We start from the raw sequence: 27,656 nt of genomic DNA on the forward strand, positions 1-27,656 counted from the left end.
ATCTCTTTCTTGTACTCTGTCTCATCATTGTTCGAGATCTGACCCACTACGGTGGTGTTGTCAGCAAACTAGAAAAATCGAACTGGAGAGAAATTTGGCCGCACAGTCACAGATGTATAAGGAGTATAGTAAGGGGCTGAGGACACAGCCTTGTGGGGCACCGGTGTTGAGCATGATCGTGGAGGAGGTGTTGTTGTCTATCCTTGCTGATTGTGGTCTGTGGGTTAGGAAGTTCAGGATCCAGTCACAGAGGGAGGAGCCAAGCCACGGCCACTGAGTTTGGAGATGAGTTTCATAGGAATAATGGTGTTGAAGGCTGAGCTGAAGTGAATAAATAGGAGTCTGACATTGGTGTCTTTGCTATCTAGGTGTTCCAGGATTGAGTGCAGGGCCAGGAAGATGGCATCTGCTGTGGACCTGTTGTGGTGATAGGCGAACTGTAGTGGATCCAGACAGTCTGGGAGACTGGAGTTGATTTCTGCCATGACTAGCCTTTTGAAGCATTTCATAATGATGGATGTCAGAGCCACTGGACGATGTCATTAAGGCACTCTGCTTGACTTTTCTTTGGTACTGGGATGATGGTCATCTTTTTGAAGCAGATAGGGACTTCTGATTGGTGTACTGAGAGGTTAAAGATGTCTGTGAATACCTCCGCCAGCTGGTCCACACAGGGCCTGAGTATTTATCCGGGTACCTCATCTGGGCCAGTCACTTTCCGTGGGTTGACTTTCAAGGTGGCTGCTCTGACATCTGCGACTGTGACTTCAGATACAGGTTCATCCAAGGCTTCCGGGGTGGAGGGAGTGCTCTCGCTGGCCTCTTGCTCAAAACGCGCACAGAATGCAATGAGTTCATTGGGCAGGGGTGCATTGGTGCCGGCAATTTTACATGCCTTCATCTTGTCGCCTGTTATGTCTTGCAGACCTTGCCATAGTCAGTGGGAGTCCGTATGGCTAACCTGGGACTCGAGCCGGTACTATCTTTTGGCATTTCTGATGGATCTTCATCGATCATATCTGGATTTATTGTATAGGTCAGAGTCGCCTGACGTGAACATCTCAGACTTGGACTTCAGGACGCAGTGGATATCCCTGTTCATTCATGGTTTCTGGTTGGGGAACACAGGGATTTGCTTCTTTGGCACACAGTCTTCTACACACTTACTAATGAAGTTAGTTACTGCAGTGGCGTACTCGTTCAGATTGGTTGCTGAGTTTTTAAATATTGACCAATCTATTAACTCGAAGCAGTCCCATAGGAGATCATCCGATTCCTCAGACCAATATTGCACAACTTTCTTTAATGTATTCTCTAAATCTATTAAAGTGGAACACTCAAAAAAAATTTGACACCACCCAAGACCAAGCAACCTATTTAATCAGCACGCCATCCACCACCGTAAATATTCACTTCCTCCATCACCAGCGCACAATATATACAGTTTACAAGACACACCGCAGCAACTCACCAAGGCTCCATTGACAGCACCTTCCAAACCTTTGACCTCTCTCACCTAGAAGGATAGGGGTAGCAGATGCATGGATTCACCGCTGACTGCAGGTTCCCTTCCAAGTCATACACCATCCTGACATTGAACTATATCCATTTCTTCACAATCACTGGGTCAAAACTTGGAATGCCCTCCCTAACAACAGCCACACCACCCGACCGCAGCAGCTCAAGAAGGTGGCTAACCATCACATTCTCAAGGGCAATCAGGGTTGAGCAATAAATGTTAGCCTTTGCATCAATGCTCACAGCCCAGGAATGAATGAAAAAGGTAATCTGAGCTCACCAGTTTGGATATATACAGTTCATTGTATACCACAGATGAATGTCTATACAAAAATGTCACTGCTAATATTTCCTAACATTTTTCAAAAACATTGCTGCTTCAAATATTACATCTATTTTCAGATTATAAAAAGAATTACATTAAATGCCACGTTGCCACATTCTATTAAGAGCTATTAAGAATAGAAATTGATCATATTAACCACATGGCAAACACAGCACCATCAAAAAAAGAGGAACTCAAATTCGAAATTTTAACAAAAAAGTTATTTAGAGAATCGGAAACATACTGGTTCTTTCAACAAATCTTGCACTCCAACTTTAAATGCGTTAGCCTAACTGCTCCAATATGGTTGAGGAAAAAAAGACAAAGGAAAGCACATTTTGTGCAAAAGTCTCCCCATTTTAATGGGACTTCACTGGCTTCTGTTTAATTTACGATATGGAGTAAGGTTTCCCATTTTGCGAGGCCTCGCCGGTGGCATCAGCTGCAGGAAGCGTTTCTGTGCGTTCCACATCCATTTCAAACAATGGAGCACGACTTCAATCCAGTTCAAATGTGTACCCAGTGCTGCCTGACTGCTGGAAACAGCGCAGTTTGATAAAAATCTGCATTCCAAGCCTGTGCGACTATACAAGGCGCATGTCAAAATCATTTAACTTGGAGAAAATATTTTGAATTAGTCGTCCCCCAGATTCTTAGCAGCATCGTCTGCCTATGCTGACAGTCTCCAGCTGCAGTTCTGACACAATCGAGGCTCACATTTGAGACCTGTAAAGTTATTAATGATTAGACGTCACCATCGTCTTGCAGTGAAGCATAGCAGTCTCTCAGCTCAGCCAAGTTTTTTTCTTTGAAAGGTCACTGCGCCTCGACTAGAGTTGGAATTCAAAATTGAATGGCTAGCCAAGTATTACAAGGCTAGAATACAGTAACCTCTCGCATATTCCTAATTCCTAGACAATCACCATCTAAGCAGTCTCGTGGGAGTTTAATGCAAAGCAATAAGGGGTAGCATGCAAACAGCTGGCCAATCTGACTGCCAGTTTCCCACTGGTTGGGTTATATTAGCTCAAACACATGAAGCCAAGAAGGCATCAGGGTCCTTCACATGATACTTGTGAAGTTACTAGATTTCTTCTACATAGATTAGAAATAGATTAGTGCAGATCCAGGTCTCAGGTCAACAGACAGTACAGGGAATGCAGAATGGATGCATCAATAAATTTATAGGGATCTAAACAAAACAAATTTAATTCATAGAATCCTGCAGTGCAGAAGGAGACCATTTGGCCCATCGAGTCTGCACCAACCACAATCACACCCAGGTCCTATCCCCACAACCCTTTAATCCCATGCATTTACCCTGGCTAGTCCCCCTGACACTAAGGGGCAATTTAGCATGGCCAATCCACCTAACCCGCACACTCTTTGGACTGTGGGAGGAAACTGGAGCACCCGGAGGAAACTCATGCAGACAGTGGGGTGGCACAATGGTTAGCACTGCTGCCTCTCAGCGCCAAGGACCCGGGTTCGATTCCTGGCTTGGGTCACTGCCTGTGTGGAGTTTGCACATTCTCCTTTTTACAGAAAAATTGCTCAAGTTGCTATTCTAGTTTAATTATAACACCCCGCAATTATTGCAAGTTTTTTTCTTACCCTGGTAGTCTTCCTGTTCCTGCCGTTCATTAATATCAAGTGTCAACTTCTTCATACGCATTCTTTCTTCCTGTTCCGCCTGCTGCTGATTCCAGTGATTTGCAGCAAGCTGTGAGTTCATTGGCACGTTCAATATTTTAAACTGGATAAGAAGAATATAAATCATAAGAAATGAATTTTGCACCTACAGTCAATAAGATAGTCAAGCTGCAGCATTTATTTTTTGCAAAAATATAGCCTTTGTTCCTGAACTGTGAAATGAGATGGCTGGTACAGTGTCTTGGCAAATAGTCTTTTGACCCCGAGTCCTGTACTACAGAAATAATCCAATCTAGGTTAAAAACCAACATGAACCAATTTTAGTTAATCTTCCTTTTCAATCAGGGTTTAAACATTAAATTCAACCAGTCTGTATCAGGCTTTAGTCTGGATTTGACAATTTCAATGAAGCCAAAGACCTAGCTGGTAAGAAATAGAGACAACTTTACACTAGTGTTTCATCAAGCTTTAAAAATGTTGCATACTAGAGCTCAATTACTGAAGCTGGAGTGATTTTGTTTTCCGACTGAAGGTGGCATTGAACAGTTAACCCCGTCTATTTTGAAAATTATTCTTCGATAGTAATGCGGTTCTTTGCGGGGAGGGGGGGGTAAGGAACTGTCATGGTGTTCTTCAGTCATGGCCAATGTTTCTCATGGAGCTACTTCAAGCTTCCCCGCAAGTCTCCACAATAACAAAATTCTGCTCAAACAGAAAGAAAATTAACATCTCCAAAGACCATCTTTCAATTAAAAAGCTACACTCCCAGGTTTTCTTCTATTTATAGCAGGAAGGAAAGTGCATCTGTCAGCCTAGAATGGCATTCCTTTCAAAGGCCCGATTTCTTTGTCTGTCGGACACAGGCACTGGGTGGGCCCAGATGCGGATGTGGAATGTATCCCCGGCTGAGCAAAGTAATGGCCATCTAGCGTGAAATGCACTCGGAGAGGCTGAGCGCTGTTGGGGAGGGAGGGCGCCAAGAAAAAGGGAACATGGCGGCCAGCACTTCTATTGTGCTTCCTGAACAGGACAACCGCTGCGGAGCAGTCCTATGGAGCTGCTGATCCATTACAAATAAACAGCTACAGAAAAACTACTGAGAGTCCAGGCAGCACATTCAAACACAAACCTCAGTCCCTAGGCACCTGCTTACATTTTATTTCGGCCAAGACATTATATCCCATCTTGTAACGAGCTTGAAGCTAAAGCGTAAAGGCACATGGCCAATCAGCCTGCCCGCCAACTTTAAAAGCCGTCGGCACATGTAAACCTGCTTCCCATTGGTCTCATAATGGGCTAAATTTCCAATTTTGATTGTTGGCAGGCGCGTTTTCAACTCTCACGCCCGCCTACTGAAATATCGCTCGAGTGGCGACAACATCAGGATCCGCGCTGATGACCTTTTGCAAGATTTCACGTGCCCCCAGGTTGGCATGCGGCCGCCCAAACACCATAAAATTCTGGCCAAAGTCGGAATTAAAATACTGCAGTTAACTTATCTGTCACTGCATTTAGAAACATTGACATAGATAGTGTATATAACTCATTGAGCTAAAATATCATGGGGGATCTTGGAGATATACAGGATAGCTTTGATTCATATTATTTTAACAGACCCCATTCACTGTTCTGTGCGTGGCAGGTCACCCTGCTTGTCCATAAAGTGAGAGAAAGACAAAGAGAGAAAACCTGTCAAATACTGACACCAGAAATAAAGGCAGAAGCATTGACACACTCATGGGGAGAGCTTTTTGAACAAAATACATTACAAACATACACAACTACAAACATACTGCAATGTCCATGTAAGAAGCTGGTAAAGTGTACAATGAGCGACTATTCAGAGAACCAGAATTTCAGGACTGAGAAAGCAATCTGTCCCCTTTCCCCCACCCTGCTGACTGGAATCAGTTTTATTCACATTCCTCAGATAACTCCTTTTGGTGTGTGACAAGTTAGATTAAGAATTAACAGGTTAGGCATTAATGTTTGCCATATCTGATTTGAAAAGACAGGTTTGTTTTATGATTACCTTATTTCTTTTTATAGCTTTAATTGATTAATGAGCAAAGAGTTGGACAGGTAAATGAAGCAGCCTCTATCATTCTTTTTCTTCTGTGCCCTAAGCAGTTTTCCCTCCCCCTTTTCTGTCACTGTGATACGATTCCATGGTTTTGGATGCCCTCTGGTAATGTGCAACGACTGAACCGTGAAAGTGAGTGTTGTAGTCCTTTATGCAAAGGGGCAGCATCCAAGTCACACCCTGGCGCGCGCACACATATACACACACACACTAGCCAAGTGGCGCCACAGCCAACTATTTTATTCCTCTCTGTTGTCCTAGGGATGAGATGAACAAGGTCAACACAGAACTGCCCTGATTGATTTCATTCAGATAGACTTTACCATGTCACTTTAAATACAAACTAAAACTATAGGCAGAAGGCTGTGGATTTAAGTAAGGTATGTATTAGTGATACGAGCACAACTGCTGTTGTAACATCATGAGAGCAGCATTGTCTCAGGGTTGTTGTCATAAGTTTATACATTGAAAAGACATATCTGAAAAATTAAAATGATTACAAAAGTGCAAAGTAACACTGACCAAGGTGAAGAGAGAGGGAAAACTGAATGATAATTCAAAAAGGAATGTTTTACACACTCATCAGTAGCTACCCTGAATGGTATGAACAAACAGTTTGCCTGCCGTCCTTGTGGTATAAAGACACTGGGACAAATCTTTTGAAAAATGATTCAGGCAATCATAAACAACAGAGGGTTGATGAAACCCAGTGGCCTTCACTTTCCCCTCTTGGTTCCTGGACAATTTTTTATCCGAAAGTTATATAGTAGTGAAAAGAAGTTCTTGCCTATTTACTTAGTCGTGTGATTTCTGCCTTTAGCAGCGTTCCCAGCTACTTAATGCAAACCCCAGCAGTTGCAACACATGACCTGATACTTATCTGTTGAGGTAGTATGGGCGGAGATTAGAAATAGGAGAGGAGAGGTCACCCTGTTGGGAGTCTTTTATAGACCTCCTAAAAGTTCTAGAGAGGTTGAGGAAAGGATTGCGGAGTCAATCCTGCTTAGGAGTGAAAGTAATAGGGCAATTGTTATGGGGGATTTTAACTTGACTAATATTGACTGGAATTGTTATAGCTCTAGCTCGTTAGAGGGGTCAGTTTTTGTTCAAAGCGTGCAGGAAGGTTTTTTGACTCAGTATGTAGACAGGCCAACTAGAGGTGAGGCTATATTGGATCTGGTGCTGGGAAATGAGCCAGACCAGGTGCTAGACTTGGAAGTTGGTGTGCATTTTGGTGATAGTGACCACAATTCGGTTACGTTCACCTTAGTGATGGAAAGGGATAGGCATGAACCTCGGGCCAGTGGTTTTAGCTGGGGGAAGGGTAATTATGAGGCTATTAGGAGAGAATTAGGAAACATAGGTTGGACTAGGAGATTACAGGGACTGGGAACGTCCGACATGTGGAGTTTTTTCAAGGAGCAGCTACTGCGAGTCTGTGATAGGTATGTCCCTGTCAGGCAAGGAGGAATTGGTAGGGCTAGGGAACCGTGGTGCACCAAAAAAGTTTCTTTGTTGGTTAAAAAGAAAAAGGAGGCTTATGTTCGGATGAGACGTGAGCACTCGGGTAGTGCACTAGAAAGCTTTAGATTGGCTAAGAGGGAGTTGAAGAGCGAGCTTAGAAGGGCTAAAAGGGGACATGAGAAGACTTTGGCGGATAGGGTTAAAGAGAATCCTAAGGCGTTCTATAGGTATGTCAAGAACAGAAGGTTGGTTAGGGCAAGTTTAGGGCCAGTTATAGATGGCAGAGGGAAGTTATGTGTGGAACCGGAGGAGATTGGTGAAGCATTGAACCAATATTTCTCTTCGGTGTTCACGCAAGGGGACATGAATATAGCTGAGGAGGACACTGGGTTGCAAGGGAGTAGAATAGACAGTATTACAGTTGATAAGGAGGATGTGCAGGATATTCTGGAGGGTCTGAAAATAGATAAATCCCCTGGTCCGGATGGGATTTATCCAAGGATTCTCTGGGAGGCAAGAGAAGTGATTGCAGAGCCTCTGGCTCTGATCTTCAGGTCGTCGTTGGCCTCTGGTATAGTACCAGAAGATTGGAGGTTAGCGAATGTTGTCCCATTGTTTAAGAAGGGGAACAGAGACTTCCCCGGGAATTATAGACCGGTGAGTCTCACTTCTGTTGTCGGCAAGATGTTGGAAAAAATTATAAGGGATAGGATTTATAGTTATTTGGAGAGTAATGAATTGATAGGTGATAGTCAGCATGGTTTTGTGGCAGGTAGGTCGTGCCTTACTAACCTTATTGAGTTTTTTGAGAAAGTGACCAAGGAGGTGGATGGGGGCAAGGCAGTGGACGTGGTATATATGGATTTTAGTAAGGCGTTTGATAAGGTTCACCATGGTAGGCTTCTGCAGAAAATGCAGATGTATGGGATTGGGGGTGATCTAGGAAATTGGATCAGGAATTGGCTAGCGGATAGGAAACAGAGGGTGGTGGTTGATAGTAAATATTCATCATGGAGTGCGGTTACAAGTGGTGTACCTCAGGGATCTGTTTTGGGGCCACTGCTGTTTGTAATATTTATTAATGATCTGGATGAGGGTATAGTTGGGTGGATTAGCAAATTTGCTGATGACACCAAAGTCGGTGGTGTGGTAGACAGTGAGGAAGGGTGTCGTAGTTTGCAGGAAGACTTAGACAGGTTGCAAAGTTGGGCCGAGAGGTGGCGGATGGAGTTTAATGCGGAGAAGTGTGAGGTAATTCACTTTGGTAGGAATAACAGATGTGTTGAGTATAGGGCTAACGGGAGGACTTTGAATAGTGTGGAGGAGCAGAGGGATCTAGGTGTATGTGTGCATAGATCCCTGAAAGTTGGGAATCAAGTAGATAAGGTTGTTAAGAAGGCATATGGTGTCTTGGCGTTTATTGGTAGGGGGATTGAATTTAGGAGTCGTAGCGTTATGTTGCAACTGTACACAACTCTGGTGCGGCCGCACTTGGAGTACTGTGTGCAGTTCTGGTCCCCACATTACAGGAAGGATGTGGAGGCTTTGGAGAGGGTGCAGAGGAGGTTTACCAGGATGTTGCCTGGTATGGAGGGGAGATCCTATGAGGAGAGGCTGAGGGATTTGGGATTGTTTTCGCTGGAAAGGCGGCGGCTAAGAGGGGATCTTATTGAAACATATAAGATGATTAGAGGTTTAGATAGGGTGGATAGTGATAGCCTTTTTCCTCTGATGGAGAAATCCAGCACGAGGGGGCATGGCTTTAAATTGAGGGGGGGTAGTTATAGAACCGATGTCAGGGGTAGGTTCTTTACCCAGAGGGTGGTGAGGGATTGGAATGCCCTGCCAGCATCAGTAGTAAATGCGCCTAGTTTGGGGGCGTTTAAGAGATCCGTAGATAGGTTCATGGACGAAAAGAAATTGGTTTAGGTTGGAGGGTCACAGTTTTTTTTTTAACTGGTCGGTGCAACATCGTGGGCCGAAGGGCCTGTTCTGCGCTGTAATGTTCTATGTTCTATGTTCTATGTTCTATACAGACAAGTAGCTACCCTTGAGGTGAGATACTTCAACCTTTCATCAATACTGGAATAATTCTCTATTCATTAATCTTTTAACCTGTTTTTTTGGTATGTTGTTTGTATATTTCATAACAAACATAGCTGACATTTCCTTAACAGCCACAATGACTTTGCAAGAACTTGGTTCCCGCTTGCAAAACTTATTATCCTGAATAAACAATGTGCATTTATATAGTTTCTTTCATGTATCAAAATATTCCAAAGTTTCACAGTTGGTCCACAGACCAAAACAGAAGTTCAAGAAGTCACTGAGTTAAGTTTTTACAAGGCTTTTGAAGATGAAGAAATATGTAGCAAGACAATGCAGTTACAGGGAGAACGTGCCAATCTGGAGCCAGGATATCAACTTCGCGTAGTCTTTCAGTCTTGTCTTTTCTGTTCATTTTTAAATTTGTTTTTGGGATGTGGGTGTCACTGGCAAGGTCAGCATTTATTGCCCATCCCCAATTATCCTCGAGGTGGTGATGGTGAGCGGCCTTCCTGAATTATTGCAGTCTATATGGTGCACGTACATTTATTGGATTTTAGGGAAGGGAGTTCCAAGATTTTGACCCAGTGACAGTGAAGGAACAGTGATATAGTCACAAGTCAGGATGACTTGTGGTTTGGAGAGGAATTTGCAAGTAATGCTGGTCACATGCATCTTCTGCCTATGTACTTCATAGGTCATGGAAAGTTCCATTTAACGGAGACGTTGGCACTCAAAGTTGCAAGTTAATGTCTATTTCAATATGTCAGGTGTTGTTTTATACGGCCATTTCTACTAGGGTAAAACTAGGGGAGCAATCCTGAGCCATATTTTCCTGCAGTATACCAGAAAGAGAAGGACCTTCGTGGAGCTTTCTCCTTGATTGACAAAACACCCTTGTTTTTGTCTAGTTAAAGCATAACTTAACACACAGTCTATGTTGTTCAATGCTTTGGAATCTGTCAAACCAGAAGAATCTACATTTTGACAAGAATTTCCTCATTACTGCCAGCAGGAACCCACCCTTTGGGAAAACAGTGAAAACTCCTTCAGAACAAAGTGCAGCTTCATTACTCCAATACCACAAACCCAAAGTGTGTATTTTTGTTATAGTTCAAACTGCAACAGGCTTCAAAACACCACTTTGGTTTCAGATGAACAGTCTGTTAGCTGTTTTTAAAACATTTAAATCCAAGAGCAAAAGTCCTTAAGAATCATTCCTGAATTTACAGATTTTTCTGACCAATGCTATTCTTAACTCTTAACAGCAACATGCACAAATGTTGCAGCCCAGAGTGATTCTCCAATTTGACAAATTATGCTGCCACTGATCAGGGACAGACACTAAAACGTAGTCCTCATAAATCAGGTCTGCTTAAATAGTCGGACGTTACTTTTGTCATATGTAATTGCGGGTCAATTTTTAACCTGCTGTAAATACAACACCTCCTACCTATTGCACCTCATTATGTAACTAGCCAGCTTGCAAAGTAAACTGTCACAAACAACTGTTTGATAGCTGAAATTAGAGAATCTGAATTACACAAACATTCTGTTCCCAAATGACAAACTCTTTCAAAATTCGATTTTGTATCACCTACATGGAGAACTAAGAATCTTAGATGACCAGTGGAATATCTAACCATTATAGGACATCAATCGTAAAGGTAATAGAGTCAGAATGAAAGAAGAAACTTATACTGTGAAGAAAGATGTTGGGGGCGATTCTCCCAGCCCGCTGCGCCACTCTAGCAGCGCAAGAGGCTGGGAGACATCAGCGGAGGCCGTTTAGCGGGCTCCCCGCTGGAGGCCACAGCCTCTGCGCGTCTCCGACTCCAGGTTTTCTGGAGTGGTCGGCTCCGCGGTGGAAATCGACACGGAGCTGATTTAAATATTGAAACATTGATTTGAATCCTATTAGCGTCTCCCCCCACCCCCGCCAGGAGTGGTTCACTCCAGCGCAGTTCACAACAGCTCCCCACGAATGGGGATTCTCCAATTTGACAAATTATGCTGCCACTGATCAGGAACATTGCCTCCGGCGGTCAGCGATCAAGGTGGGGTGGGGCGTCGCACGGTCAGTGATGCGGGGCTGGCCAGCGATTGGGAGACCGGCAGTGCGGGGCTACTGCGCATGCACCAATCTCCACCATGATAGATCGGCGCATATGCAGTTGCCTGCTCAGCGCTATGCTGCCAGCTTCTCCAGCGGGAATAGGCTCCGCCCCTGGATTGTCAACGTGAACCTCACTAGGGCATTCTGCAGTACATAAAGTGTGGGAGATTCATTTTGAAAATCCTGCTAAAAAAAAAATCCAGTGGGAGTTCCTCCAGTTTTTGCGCAAATTTGGCATTTAGAATATTTTGTGGGAGCATCACCCCCCCCAGTATTATTTTTAATATTTTTGGTGTTTCTGTTATTCTGTAAAGCAAGTGTGTGTGTGTGTGTGTATGTGTGTGTGCGCGCCTGTGCGTGCATGTCTGCATGCAAGGGTTTACAACTTGGAAAAGGTGATAAATAAGTAAGACACAAATGTTAAAGTTTATTTTACCCAAAAGTGAGGGCAATAGGGAGGACATAAGATGTGTTTCAAAGAAGGATAAGGACAATGGAATCGAGATTAAATAGGGAAAAAGAAAACTTTAGGAAAGATGTGAGAGCTGTGTGCAAGTGATGTGCTGCTCTGCCCTGACAAAAGATGTTTAAAGAGGCAAAGTGAGACAGTTTTCCGGCCTACCCAGAAAAGTGTTTGTATGAAAGCAGGGTTGTGTTTTAAAGTTTCTTGAATTACAACAGCAGAGTGGGAGAGAGTGGGAAGCCACGCAACATACCTTCCCTATAGCAACAGCGGGTTTGCCTTGTTGTACTATTATGGTATTTTATAAATTAAATGTGTTAGGGATTGTTGCCAAAAGGGGTGTTTATTTGAGAGTGGATGTGGAGAAGATGTTTTCTGTTCTGGGAGAATATAGAATTATGGGATCACTGTTTAAAAATGGGATGCTCATTTAGACAGAGATCAGGAGAACCCTTTTCTCTCCGAAGTCTTTGGAACACTCTTCCTCAAAGGCAATGGAGGCAGAGTCTTTGAATATTTTTTAAGGTAGAGCTCAATAGATTCTTGATTAACATGGGGATGAAAGACTATTGGGGATAGACAGGAATGTGGGGCTGAGGTTACAATCAGATCAGCCATGATCTTATTCAATGGCACAGCAGGCTCGAAGAGCTGAGTGGCTTACGTTGTATGTTTGTATGATGAATGTCCCACACTAGATCTGTTAATTTGTTTTCCTAGACTAATTTAAGATGTATAAAATAAAAGCAACCAGTGGAAGGACACAGCAATGAAATAGAGGACAAATCAGCAACTAACACTACACCTGTAAACTAAAGTGAGCATACTATCACGTAATACAAGCACTGCTCAGAGGAACTAAATCCAGTGGGAGCTATCTGGATGTCCTCAGATAAAAATAACATCACTTTTTGAACAATTCTGATAGATTTTACTAGCACTGTCAAACCATGGCAATAAATACTTAATTCTTAGCTGGTCGGAGCTGACTTGCTGGGTGATTAGGGCTATTTTCCCATGCAGTGTGGATTGATGCTCTCTTTAGAATTCGTTGCTTTTACGCTATCCAGATGAGTGCAGGACAGGGGACTTTAACATTATGGCCCTGATTTTACCGACACAGCCGCCCCGAAATCACAGGGCTCACAGAATGGCATTCCCCGTTGGCCTCGGGCACGATCTTACGAGCCTCGGGCAGCCGTGCCGGTAAAAATCAGGGCCTACGTCTCTTAATTCAGTGTCGTTATTTCATGGTGAATTGAGACTTTATAAAATAAAGAAAGTATGCACTTCTGTAGCACATTTCAAAATCTCAGGATGTCCTGAAGCACTCTGCAGCTAATGAGAAGCATTTGGGGTATGGTCACTATTGCAGTGGGGGAGGAAGGGCAGTTTCCATGCAGCACGGTCCCACAAAGAGCAATGAATACGAGCATACATATTAAGAACAGAAGTCGGCCACTAGGCCCCTTGAGCCTGCTCTGTCATTTAATAAGATCATGGCTGATCTGATTGTAACCATTACTCTACATTCCCACCCACCAGCAATAACCTTTCATCCATTGCTTATCAAGAATCCATCTACCTCTGCCATAAAAGTATTCAAAGCTTTCACCACCTTTTGAGAAAAAGAATTAAAAAGACTCTCAACTCTCAAGAGAAAAAAAATTCTCACCTCTGATCTAAACGGGTGACCCCTTGTTTTTTAAAATGTGACCCCGAGTTAGATTCTCCCACAGAGGAAGCATCCTCTTCACATCCACAGGGTCACAATCCGTCACGATTCTATTTGTTTCAAACAAATCACCTCTTATTCTTCTAAACTCCAGCGGATATAAGCTAATCCTGTCTAATTTTTCCTCATAAGATAACTTGCCCATTGCAGTGATAAATCTGGTAAATCTTCTCTGAATTGCTTCCCATGCACTTGCATCCTTCTTTAAATAAGGAGACCAATATTGTACACAGTACTCCAGGTGTGGTCACACCAATGCCCGATATACCTGAACCATAACCTCCCTACTTTTGTATTCAATTAAACAATAACATTGTTAGCTTTCCTAATTACTTGCTGTTCCCTTTTTGATTCATGCACCAGGACACTGAGATCTCTCTGCAGCTCAGAGCTCTGCAATCTCTCAACATTTAGATAATATGCTCCTTTTTCATTTTTCCTGCCAAAATGGAACAACTTCACATTTTCCCACATTGTACATTCGCCACATTTTTAGGACGGCGGAGTTTCCCTTCCGGCCGGCCATCCAAGGAGCTGGTGGCGAACGCATCCCCACTGATGTTGCCTGCCCTGCCGCCACTTAATGCTCAACAAGAGCCTGCTGTTAAATGGAGGCGGCTAATGGAGGCACCCACCATCACTTGCTGCCAGAGAAAGTTTCAGGCTAGTCCCCGGCCCCTGCCCCCCCAACCCGAACTCCTCCCATCAGCCTGAGAATTGAGCTGGATGGGAAACGGCCTATAAGTGGTCACTAATTGGGCACTTAAGGGCCTCAGCTGGTGCAAGGGCCGACAGGCCTCGACCATCCAAGTGTGGAATTGTGGAGAGGTCGGAGCAGGCGGGAATCCAGTGGGATAACAATCGCCCCTGCCGACAAACCCGCCGATCACAAAATTCTGCCCAAGTTTTAAATCGGCAAATAAAAGAATGTTACCTCCAACAATGCAGCACTCCTTCAATATTGCACTGGATTGTAAACCTAGATTAAGTGTGCAATTTACTGGAATAGAACGTGAAATTACAACTTCCTGACTCAAGCAACAGTCCTGCCAACTGTCTTTGGTGACTTGTGAATCTTAGTTCTTCAGGTGCAAATTAGTTTTCTCTTCAAGTTGATATTAATTCTTTTGGTGCCATACCCACCTCCTCCCCACCCACAGCATCATTTGTCAGCTGTTGGCGTCTATTTCTTCACAGCTCTTCCATGAGTTTTTCATAAGGTTTTATATAATTCACAAAAGTCGAATTAAAGTGACAACACCTCAACACTACTGCAACAAAGAGTTGATTATAAGAACGCAGTAACATTCTCAATTAGGATAACATACCCTCTTAAAAAAAAAGCTAGATTTAACAGCCATCCAATCGCTCCGTCAAATGTGATATTAATTTTCACAAGTCCGACTGCTGTTTTTAATTCTTGCATCCCCTCTACCTCTGCCAATTAGTAAACTGATGCTCCTCAAACTGGAACGAAAGGTTACATATTTTAACCTTTCCCTTACACAAAATCTATATTTGCATCTAGCTTCAGTCATGCATGCTGATGCTTTAAAATTCTGACAAGCCTCACTGATGATTCAGTGACCCTATTCAATGCAGGGGTGAGAAACGCTGTTTGACTCCTAGTTAGTGCTTTGCAAGTTCAGCCCGAATTGATTTTTGAATTTCTTCCCTCCCTCTTTTACGGCAAAAGAATCCTCCCTAAAATGAGTTTGGGGATTTAAGCAGCTTGACCCCGAGCCATACATGGTTCAATTTAAATTAGGAACAAGGTGGCAGTCTCACAGAGGAGCCACGTCTGTACTTGCTTCCCACTTTACAAATATAAACAAGTAGCAAAAACCTACAAAACCTGTTCACAAGCTCAGAAAGATCATTTGGGTCATCTTAATTCACCGATGCACGGATTTGACATTGCTCAGAATCTAGCCTATGATATAGCTGCCCCTGAAGTCAAAAGTGGAAACAGTATTCTGTTCTACACTGGGATATCCCTCACCTTGATATAAGGAAAAAAAGTGCATCTTGATTAGTTCAATGATCCTCACTTAAAAATAGATATTGTCCGGTCATCTTGCACTGAGTGATTCTATGACTCTATCTTCTATAACTGAGCGACTTTGATTTAAACAGTTTCTTGGCCTTTGGCTGAGATCCCAGCGTCAGATCAAGCCCAAGATGGGGTGCAATGCCTTGTCTTCTCAGCTTGTCTCTCTTATGGGGACCAATAACTGGATTCAATTGGATTTTGAATTTAGTTTTTGGAGCAAGCAAAGATTGGAATTGGATTTGCCCGGTTCATTCTGAGCATTGGCTTTGCAACTTTATGGATGGAGTACAGCTGCTTTAATAACTTTTGCAGCAACATTTAAAAAAAGATACAGTACTCAATTGCAATCCATTAGCCTTGGAAACATTTAATAATCTTTCAATTCTACTTTACAATAAAAACCTGCATTTGTGTAGCATCTTTAATGCAGAGAAAAACAACAAAAATGGGCAGCAAGACAATGAAGGCAATATTTGTCGGGGTGATTAAAGGATTGTTAAATTTAAGGAGGAGGAGGAGCTGGAAAGGCATAGATTCAGGGAGGAAATTTCAACGCTTAGGTCCCTGACACCTGAAGTCATCATGATGTAGAGATGCTGGCGTTGGACTGGGGTAAACAAGTATTCTGTAACTTGAGTTTGTGTCTCTGTATGCCTCGTTTATGAGCAGATATCCACTCCATCTGACGAAGGAGCAGCGCTCCAAAAGCTAATGGCATTTGCTACCAAATAAACCTGTTGGACTTTTACCTGAAGTCATCGCCATGAAAGGTGGGATGAAGAATAGTGAAAATGAAATGAAGAGCAGTCAGAGGAATAAAAAGGATTGGAAAAGGGGGCTGTTAGGGCTGTAGGACGTTATAGAGGTTTAGAGTCATAGAGGCTGACAGTATGGAAACAGACTCTTCGGCCCAACTTGTCCATGCCGCCCTTTTTATTTAAACCCCTAAGCTAGTCCCAATTGCCCATTTGGCCCATATCCCTCTACGCCCATCTTACCCATATAACTGTCTAAACGCTTTTTAAGAGACAAAATTGTACCCGCCTCTACTACCACCTCTGGCAGCTTGTTCCAGACACTCACCACCCTCTGTGTGAAAAAATTGCAAGAATAAGAAGCAGCAAAATCATGACGGGATTCAAAAACGAGAATGAGAATTTTAAATCTGAGTCATTGGGACACTGGGAGCCAATGTGGGTCTGAAAAGACAGGAACACACTGAAGGGTAGAGGATGTAGAATGGGAGACTCAATAGGACTGCATTGAAATAGTCAGGTTTGGGAGTGTCAAAGACATGGAGGAGAGTCTCAGCAAATAGGCTGAGGTAGGGTCAGATCTGGATGAGGTAATGGAGATGGAAGTGGGCAGTCTTGATGATGGAGACTAAATGGAGTCAGAAACTTGACTTAGGGTTGAATGGAACACCAAGTCCATGAAGGGTCTGGTTCAATCTTAATCTGCAATGCGATATTTTACTATTACGGCACCCAACCAAGATGCTGCAGTAAAATTATTCTTAAATTATGTTTGTACAGTACCTGTTGTTTGTTCCCTCTTCTGGTCAGCATCACAAACTGCATGGTTTCTGAATTTTCAGAGTCACCTTCTCCTCCTCCTTGGGGTGGTGGCCCTTTCTTCAGCTGGCTTTTTAGCTGAAGTGGAATAGCCACATCTAACTGATGTACTTTGACAGACTCGCCAGTTCGTTGCTGCACAAGGAAAGCACAATTTTAGTGCAACTACTTCTTAAAGTTATTTTTTAATTTCAAACTTTGTTGGCAAGAAGTCACCTGGCAGTATTGAAAGTTAAAACATTTGCATAAACTTCAGACTGATTAATAATGGCAATACTATGCATTCACGTTTACTTAACATCCTTACCAAATATTCTAATCTCATTCAAAGCAGAAGAGTTACAGTTCATGCTCAACAACCAATAACGATGAGGTTCAAATGAAAGATGGACTCAACGCAGAAAGAAATTCGAACCAATTAAGCAAGCAGATTAAGAAATGGCAGTGCAAGTTAAATACAATTTACAAACCTATTATGAACAAAAATATTCTAGTTCCAGGATCTTTAACAGCTCCACTTTACACAAACATAAGTCTCAACTTGACTCCAGAGTAAATAAATGTGTTTTTCTGAAGGAAAGAGTTACAGCCTGAACCTGATTTACATTACAACTTTTCAGCATTGGCATGAAGTGAAACTAATTTGCACCAATGCTGCTGTTGCAGTGTTAATACAATCTGACTGAGTGCAGGACAGGAGGCCGCAGTGTTAATACAGCCTGACTGAGTGCAGGACGGGAGGCCACAGTGTTAATACAGCTCGAGAGTGTCCAGGACGAGAGCCCGCAGGCTTAACATTAACAAATCAAGAAATTTCCCGCCAAACTGTAATGAATATTGCTGAATAGACATTTTTGTCGAAGCCTTTCGTCGTGCACTCATCAGGATATTTGCATGAATAAAATGTAAGGGAAACCAACAAATTTATACTGTATGAGAAGAGAGTGCTGAATGGTTGGTAAGTGGACTCTGATTGGTAGAGGTTGCCATGGAGAATCCACCAGTTGATGGTGACCGAATTAACTGCAAAGCAACGTTCGAAATTTAAACCAGGCAGCTTGACTCCGATTGGTCAAGGCACGGTCCTGAGGAATGAACCAGTGAATGACTTTCACTTATTGTGTTTAGCTAGTCATTTAAATACTGTAGCTACAAGAGCAGGTCAGAAGCTGGAAATTCTGCAAAGATAAATTCATCTCCTAACTCCCCAAAGCTTGTCCACCATGTGAAGGTAGAGTCAGGAATGTAATGGAATACTCTCCACTTGCCTGGATGAGTGCAGTTCCAATAACAATCAAGTAACTAGACACTTTCCAGGACAAAGTAGCCCGCCTGATTGGCACTCCATCCAACATCCACTCTCTCCACCACCAACGCAGAGTGGCAGCAGTGTATGCAATTTACAAGATGCACTGCAGCAATTCATTATGTCTCCATCATTAGCACTTTCCAAATACACAACTTCCACCACCTAAAAGGACAAGGGCAGAGATGCATGGGAACGCCTCCAAGTCACACACCATCCTGACTTGGAAATATATCCCCATTCCTTCACTGTTATTGGGTCAGAATCCTGGAACCTCTTCCCTAGCAGCACTGTGGGTGGTGTATCCACACCACATGAACTTCAGGGATTCAAAACGGCAGATCACACCACCATCTCGAGGGTAATTAATGATTGGGAATAAAAATGCTGGCCTAGCCAGTGATGCCCACAGCCTATGAAAGAATTTTTAAAATTGCCTTGCTCAAGGAGCTACTATTTATGTGCAACAGTCTGACATTTGAGTATCAGTTGGCTCCTGTAGACAGCTACATAACAGAGCAATGAAAAGCAACAGGAACAAAAGAATATTTCTCTGCCAACCAATCTCGGAAATTGTGACAGATCAGGGTGAGGTGTGTATATAATTACATAGCACTAAAATTTCATAGGATTGTGTTTAAAAGTAACAGAGAACTGAAACTCTCTGACAAATATCGCTTGGCATTCACCCAAACTGAAAACATGTCTGATCCAAAATATCAGAAAATAATAGGGGAATTCTTACTGCCAAGTGTCACATTAACAATGATGGCTCACCCATACACTGTAATTCATCTTCAAAAATTGAAAGGCCAATTCGCACATCCATTGCATTGCTTGGATTATTTGTTTTCTTTGACTTTGAAATAAGGACATCGTAACTCCAACTTAAAAAGCAGTCAGTTGTAGCTATGGAATGAACTACTGTAGATACATATTTACAAGGCAATCAGATATAAGACAGCCCTTATCCAAAAAAAAACATGCTGGTATCTAATAAAATAAAGTTCACACGTTTTGTAAGCTACAAAAAACATATCTTGCCCAACTCCAGAAGACTGAGGCGTGGGTTGACAAAAGCAAAGGCTTAGTTCAGGGCCATAATTATGTGGGAATTTAAAAGGCAATTTAACCACTAAAGGATGCAACCTACTGGTAAAGTCTGTACAACTTGTGTAATGCTATTCATTAAGACAAGATATCCAAACCTCTGTCTTTTTGGGTCATTGAATTGTGTACTATCAGGTCCATCATTTAAATTATGACATTGGGTTCAAGAAATGTGCATAAATGCATTCCCAAAGTAAGCCACAATTTAAATTTACTGTATTTCAGGAACTAATTTCAGAAGAGCAAGTAATCAGCTGGTTAAGGACTATGAGTTGTAATTGGTTGAAAGACCATAGCTTGGACATTTCTTTAAGACTTGTTTGGCTTGCAATGTCACTTGGGGCAGGATGAGAAGAATCTTAGCAAGTAATGCAGCATTCATCCTGGTGAATGGCAGTGCTCAACATTGACTCTGAACAGCATGAAGTCTCATGGCAACAGGTCAAACATGGGCAAGGAAACATCCTGCTGTTACCATACACACTCCCCCCACAGCTAATGAATCAGTACTCCTCCATGGTGAACCTCTTGGAGGAAGCATTGAGGGTGGCAAAGATCCAGAATATGCTCTAGCTGGGGGACTTCAACTTCCGTCAGATCAGGATGCTCGAGTCCTAAAGGACATATCTGCTCGACTGAGCCTGCAGCAGATGGTGAAGGAACCAACAAGAGGGAAAAACATACTTGACTTCATCCTCACCAGTCTGCCTGCTGCAGATGCATCTGTCCATGACAATATCAGTAGGAGTAACCACCGTACAGTCCTTGTGGAAATGTAGTCCCGACTGCACACTGAGGATACCGTACAGTCCAGTACTCCCACTGTGCAAAATGGGATCGATTTTGAACAAAGAACAAAGAAAATTACAGCACAGGAACAGGCCCTTCGGCCCTTCAAGCCTGCACCGATCATGCTGCCCGACTTAACTAAAACCCCCTACCCTTCCGGGGACCATATCCCTCTATTCCCATCCTATTCATGCATTTGTCAAGACTTAAAAGTCACTACCGTATCCGCTTCCACTACCTCCCCCGGCAATGAGTACCAGGCACCCACCACCCTCTGTGTAAAACATCTGCCTCGTACATCTCCTTTAAATCTTGCCCCTCGCACTTTAAACCTGTGCCCCCTAGATCTAGATCTAGCAACTTAAGACTCAGCAATCATGGGGTGCTATATGCCAACAGCAGCTGCAGAATCCTATTCAACCACAACGTGTAACCTCATGGCCTGGTATATCCCCACTCTACCATTACCACCAAGCCAGAATCAATGAAGACTGCAGCACAGCATGTCAGGAGCAGCACCAAGCATAACTAAAAATGAGGTATTAACCTGGTGAAGCTACAAATATGAGACTAATTGCATGCTAAACAGCATAAGCAGCAAGTGTTAGATAAGTGATTCCACAACCAATGGATCATATCCATTCTGACAACTTCTAGAGTATTGCCAGAATACTCTAGAAGTTGCCGTGCCCTATCCAAGTTGTTCCAGTACAGCTACAACACTGGTATCTTCTAGGCAATGTGGAAAATTACCCAGGTATATCCTGTGCACAATAAGCAGGATAAATCCAATCTGGCCAACACTGTCCCATCAGTCTAATGCTCACCAACAGTAAAGTAATGAAAGGAGGTCATCAACAGTGCTATCAAGCAACGCTTACTTAGTAATAATCTCCCCACTGACACTTAGTTTGGGTTCCACCAGCACTGCTCAGCTCCTGACCTCATTACAACATTGGTTCAAACAGTCAGAAGAAGCTGAATGCCAGAGGTGAGGTGAAAGTGACTGCCCTTGACAACAAGACTGCATGTGACTGAGTTTAGTATCAAGGAACCCTATCAAAACTGGAGTCAATGGGAATCAGGGGGAAAACGCTCCTCTGGTTGGAGTTATACCTGGCACAAAGGAAGGTGGCTGTGGTTGTTGGAGGTCAGTGATCTCAACTCCAGAACGGCACTGCAGGAGTCCCTCAAGGTTGTGTCCTAGGCCCAGCCAGCTTCAGCTACATCATCAAAAACCTTCCTTCTGTCATAAAGTCAGAAGCGGGATGTCCGTTGATGATTGCACATTATTCAGCATGATTGCTGATTCCAATACTGAAGCAGTCCATGTCCAAATGCACCATGTCCAAATGCACAAGACAATATGCAGGCAAGTAATATTCATGCCACACAAGTGCCAGGCAATGGCCATCTCCAGCAAGAGAGAATCAAACCATCGCCCCCTGACATTCAATGGCATTACAATTGCTGAATGTCCCACCATCAACAACTTGGGGGTTACCATTGATCAGAAACTAAACTAGCCATACAAATACTGTGACTACAAGAGCAGCTTAGGGGCTAGGAATCCAGTGCCAGAGACTAGGTTTATTTCTCTGAAGTTCTGCTATTTGAGGATATATCGGTCTCTAGAAACTACTGTTTAGGAGTCAGAAGGAGTCTTTCTGTCCAGAGAGATTAAAAGGCTGGAAATCTAGAATCCATGTGAAAATATCTGTTTTTGGTGCTAATTGGTTCTGAAGTAGGATTTATGTCTATGGGGATATTGCTTACATTGGAACTATAGAGATGGATAGCTGTTAAGAATTATACTTTGACATGTTTAAGTATTTTAATTGGTAAAAGTTATGCTAATTCTTCTTGTTATATTCTAACTGTGCTCTTAAATAAAGTTTGTTTTAATAAAAGCTTCCTAGTGGGTCAATTGAATCATACCTGGAGTGAAACATCTTATGCTCGCCCTAATGCCAAAATCAAAAAATAAAGTTGGGGTCTAGGCTAACTTCAAAATACACCTTTGAGTTTCCGATCTGGTCCTTAACAGAAGGAAAAGTTACCATTTCAGCATCTTGGCAAAGGAGGAGTGGACAAGGATAACAGCTAACAGCACTTACGTTGCTGCTGCTGGGTTTAATATCTTTAGAGAAACTGCTTCAACAGGAAGCAGACCTAAGTGAAGTGATCCTCCTATTCAACCATCATACACCTCCAACACTCTGCTTCAAGAGAGGACAGAAGCTGACACTGGTTTTTCTTCTTGACTAGAGAATTAAGAATGGCATGTGGGGTAGTGCATGGGGACAGGGTGCAGAGAATAGATAAGTGGAAGAATGCATCTGTTGCAAATCCAATTCTTTTTCTAAATGTACATACCAAATGGAACGTGAAAAAGAGACCAGTTTTAATTATTTAATTAGAATAATTAAACTGTCATGTAAAATATTAAAAACATTTTTTCTGGTGCCAATTAAGTTTCCATTAATTTTCAGCAGTTTCTGTTGTCGTTCGCTGAAAACAGGAATTCTTAAGTGAGTTAAAATTTTCCGTGTAAAGTTTCAGGGACTTGTATCAAGTTGCTATGATCCGAATGTTTATATGACAGGTTGTAATTTATATGCATGAAGTACCTGCAGATTCTCAAGCATCATTTTGTCCAAAGCCTGAATGAATTCTTCATCTTCTGCACAGGGAAGATGCTTTAAGCCTCCACCCTTGATCATCACCTCCTGCATAACACAAATATAAACAGCACCGACTTAAGTATTTTATTAATCTTGGCATCCAATAACAAACGTTAAAAAAATCCTATTCCAAATACCTAAAAACATTCCACAAATCTAATGTAGAATTTGCTGACAATACACACTTTTCAACCTTTTAGCAAAAGTGTAGTTTAAAAAGTCCTTGCCAAGACTAGGTTCCTGAAAGGGTTTAACCTGAACTGCAACTTGTCAGAGCCCACTTCAGTCGGGCAGCATGGTCGGTGCAGGCTTGGAGGGCCGAAGAGCCTGTTCCTATGCTGTAATTTTCTTTGTTCTTTGTACTTAGTCCATCTTCAACAAATCTACATTTTAGCATCTGCAAATTTATAGAACATAGAACATTACAGCGCAGTACAGGCCCTTCGGCCCTCGATGTTGCACCGACCAGTGAAACCAATCTAAAGCCCATCTAACCTACACTATTCCAATATCATCCATATGTTTATCCAATAACCATTTGAATGCTCTTAATGTTGACGAGTCCACGACTGCTGCAGGCAGGGCATTCCACGCCCTTACTATTCTCTGAGTAAAGAACCTACCTCTAACATCTGTCCTATATCTATCACCCCTCAATTTAAAGCTATGTCCCCTCGTGTTAGCCATCACCATCCGAGGAAAAAGGCTCTCACTATCCACCCTATCTAATCCTCTGATCATCTTGTAAGCCTCTATTAAGTCACCTCTTAACCTTCTTCCCTCTAACGAAAACAACCTCAAGCCCCTCAGCCTTTCCTCATACGATTTTCCCACCATACCAGGCAACATTCTGGTAAATCTCCTCTGCACCCTTTCCAACACTTCCACATCCTTCCTATAATGCGGCGACCAGAACTGTACGCAATATTCCAAGTGCGGCCGCACCAGAGTTTTGTACAGTTGCAACATGACCTCCTGGCTCCGAAACTCAATCCCTCTACCAATAAAAGCTAACACACCGTACGCCTTCTTAACAACCCTATCAACCTGGGTGCCAACTTTCAGGGATCTGTGCACATGGACACCCAGATCTCTCTGTTCATCCACACTACCAAGTATCTCACCATTAGCCCAGTACTCTGTATTCCTGTTACTCCTTCCAAAGTGAATCACTTCGCACTTTTCCGCATTAAACTCCATTTGCCACCTCTCAGCCCAGCTCTGCAGCTTATCTATGTCCCTCTGTAACCTGCCACTTCCCTCCGCACTGTCTACAACTCCACCGACTTTAGTGTCATCCACAAATTTATTAACCCATCCTTCTATGCCCTCATCCAGGTCATTAATAAAAATGACAAACAGCAGTGGCCCCAAAACAGATCCTTGCGGTACACCACTCGTAACTGAACTCCACGATGAATATTTCCCATCAACCACCACCCTCGGTTTTCTTACAGTTAGCCAATTCCTGATCCAAACCACTAAATCACCCTCAATCCCATGTGTCCGTATTTTCTGCAAAAGCTTACCATGGGGAACCTTATCAAACGCTTTGCTGAAATCCATATACACCACATCAACCGCTTTACCCTCATCCACCTCTTTGGTCACCAAATTTGTCAGAGGTTTCTCCGACTTAATACTTGTGAAACATGATTGGCTCTAAAAGGATCCTTCAAAGGTTTTTTTCACAGACTCTCATTAGGTCCCCCATAAAACCTTTACAAGTCCATATTCACAACCCAAAACACAAGGAAATACAAAGTACTCACAAAAACACTGTCTCCTTTGCTGAACTGAGTGATGCATCATAAATAAGAAACTCAACACAGGGACTAAACGATGGCAACCTGTAGTTATGAGTTGCCTTTAATATAGAGAAATACCCCAAAATGTTTCACTGGGATGGAAGAAAAACCAGATAGTCGGCAGCTGGGTTATAAGTGGTTACAGAGTTAGGGTGATACTACGGTGAAATTTAAACACATGGATGACAATTTTGAGTATGAGTCGTTGGGAGAGCAGAAGTTAATTCAGCTGAACAAGTACATGAGGGTACTGGATTTGGTGCGGAACTAAGTAGTGTAGCAGAGAGGGATGGTGGTATTGTCACTGGACAAGTAATTCACAGACTCAGGGTAATACCTGGATTCGAATCCCATCATGGCAGATGGTGGGATTTGAAAATACTGGAATTAAAAGTCCAATGATGACGATGAAACCATTGTCGATCGTCATCAAAACCCATCCAATTCACCAATATCCTTTAAGGGAGGAAATTTGTCATCTTTACCTGGTCTGGCCTACATGTGAATTCAGAGCCACAGCAATGCGTAAATGCCCTCTGAAATGGCCAAGCAAGCCACACAGTTCAAAGGCAATTAGGGATGGGACAGCCAGCATGGCTCACGTCCCAGGACTGGATTTTTTAAAAATGATTTTGAGTTGAAGTGTACAGAGAGTTGAGGCTGGGAGATTATTCAGGAAAACACTGGAGTTAGCAAGCCTGGAGATGCAGGAAATCAGATGAGCTGAGATAGAGTCAATGATTTTACAGGTGGAACTCTGCGATCTTTGCAATGTGTAGAGGATATGTGAAACTCAGCTCATGGTCAAACAGGGGGCTGAGCTAGGAATAGTCTGGTTCATCAGACTGAGTATGCAGCAGGATGGAAAGAGGCAGAACTTAAGTTGGTGGTCTCAATCTTCAGCTCGAGGAAGTTCACGGACAAGGATATTCAGAAGGAGAGAGCAATGGAAAGACTGAGAAAGGTAATAGAAATTGCAGCTAGATGCCACCAGTGTGCCTCTGGAAGGTGATCCTAGTTATGTAGATGTTGTTGCTAAGGGTCAAGAATGGATGGTTCTAAGGTCACAGAGCAGCAATAGGAAGAGAATTAATTGTCAGAAATGTTCCGGCTCCAATCATATAGTTGAGAATGGAGCTAAGCAGGGGCAGTCCCATTCAACTTTACAACATAGGAAAAGCATTCAGGAGGAAAGGTGTGATTAACCCAATCAAAAGCTGCATAGAAGTAGAGGAGGATGTCAAAGAATAACGTACCATGGCCATAAGAACAGAAAATGCCAGGAATAACTTTGGTGAGGACTGTTTCAGTGCTTTGGGAGGGGGTTAGAGGGATGCAAACAAGGAGCTTCAGAGATAGGAACAGATCTCAGAAAAATAAATATATTCAAGGGCCGTAAAGAGGAAATGGGTGAATTCACAGGGGCCAATGACATGCTCTTTTGCGGAGGGTCTAATAATGGCAGTTTTGAAAGGACAGGCAGTGGGATTGTTTATGATGTCAGCTAGCAACATTGGGAGTTGCTGGCTGACAAGTACGCAAGTCCTGATGGACTTCATCCTAGGGTCTTAAAAGAAGTGGCTAGGGAAATAGTTGATGGATTGGTTTCAACTTTCCTAGATTTGAGAAGCTTCCAATAAACTGGGAAAAAGCTAATTTAACTTCTTTATTCAGAAAGGGAGACAGAAAGCAGCAAACTATAGGCCAGTTAGCTTAACATCTGTCATAGGGAAAATGTTAGAACCTATTATTGAAGACATTATAGCAGGGCATTTGGCCTGAGTAGGATGCTGTCAGAGACTTGGTGCAGAGGGGCCGAATGGCCTCCTCCTGCACCGTAGGGAATTCTATGATTCTATGAAGAAAAAAAAAAGAATGATTAGGCAGAATGATTAAATATATCACACCCTCATCACTACTTTTATACTGTGCAGCTGGGATGAAAGTACACATTTTGTATCTGTTAAAACGTGAAAAGCCTACGCGTGTATTGGTCCGAATTATTTAGATTTCATTGGTAAATACACACACCTGTAAGCATATACATCAGTATGCCCACATGTCTTTCCATGGTAACTACATGGCATTTTGGATGAATCAGATTCCCAGGATGACAAAGGAGCATATTCTTCTATTTTTATTTACGTGGTCTATTACACAAATTTCACATCATGATCAAGCCGTGACTTGGCACATCTGCTGTTTTATACAAATCTTAGCTCCACTCCAATTGTGGCCATTTGTAAATACCAAGTCTGATCAGCCTCTATGTGTAATTGTACTTCGTGACCAAACTAAATCATCCTTCTACTCTTCCCAATTTGGTCTCATTGCCCAACTAATCCTGGTACATTTCTAGCTATCCAACCCCAAATTGCATGAATTAACAGTCAATCTCCTCATTACCATCCTCTAGCGAGGAGCTTTTGCCTGAAAATTTCCTTTCTTGTTTTTAAGTAACGGGCGGGGGAGCATGCAGGAGGCAAGGGTATCAAAGGGAATAAGGGGTAGATAGGAAAGTGTACTTGAGGCCACAATTAGATCAGTCATGATCTTATCGAATGGCAGAGCAATCTCAAACGACCCCCTAATTCTTGAGCTCTTCTGAGGTCATAAACAACACAATTTAATTAGCTTTAAACATGCATTAGTGACATTCAAAGGATACTTCACAAAATCGTGGGTTTCTTCCGGGTGCTCCGGTTTCCTCCCACAGTCCAAAGATGTGTGGGTTAGGTTGATTGGCTATGCTAAAATTGCCCCTTAGTGTCCTGGGATGCATAGATTAGAGGGATATGTGGGTAGGGCCTGGGTGGGATTGTGGTCGGTGCAGACTCGATGGGCCGAATGGCCTCTTTCTGTACTGTAGGGTTTCGATGATTTCTATGAAAATAAGAGCTCCTATAACATATTGGCATGGACAGAGGAT

The 27,656-nt window shown here is 42.8% G+C and overlaps 1 protein-coding gene across 7 annotated transcripts in view; it reads right to left on the reverse strand.

Annotated features, from left to right (window-relative positions):
* Positions 1 to 27,656, reverse strand: part of upf2 (UPF2 regulator of nonsense mediated mRNA decay) — a 136,131-nt gene that overhangs the window by 25,275 nt on the left and 83,200 nt on the right. For all 7 annotated transcript variants that reach the window (XM_078235946.1, XM_078235941.1, XM_078235945.1 and 4 more), the window contains 3 exons: positions 22,866 to 22,964; positions 16,995 to 17,165; positions 3,458 to 3,599 (listed from right to left, as the gene is read on the reverse strand). In XM_078235946.1, coding sequence (XP_078092072.1) covers positions 3,458 to 3,599; positions 16,995 to 17,165; positions 22,866 to 22,964 — 412 coding nt within the window. The remainder of the gene's footprint in view (positions 1 to 3,457; positions 3,600 to 16,994; positions 17,166 to 22,865; positions 22,965 to 27,656) is intronic.

This window comes from Mustelus asterias, chromosome 19 (genome assembly GCF_964213995.1).
Source record: "Mustelus asterias chromosome 19, sMusAst1.hap1.1, whole genome shotgun sequence".
In the NCBI taxonomy this organism is placed as follows: Eukaryota; Metazoa; Chordata; class Chondrichthyes; order Carcharhiniformes; family Triakidae; genus Mustelus; species Mustelus asterias.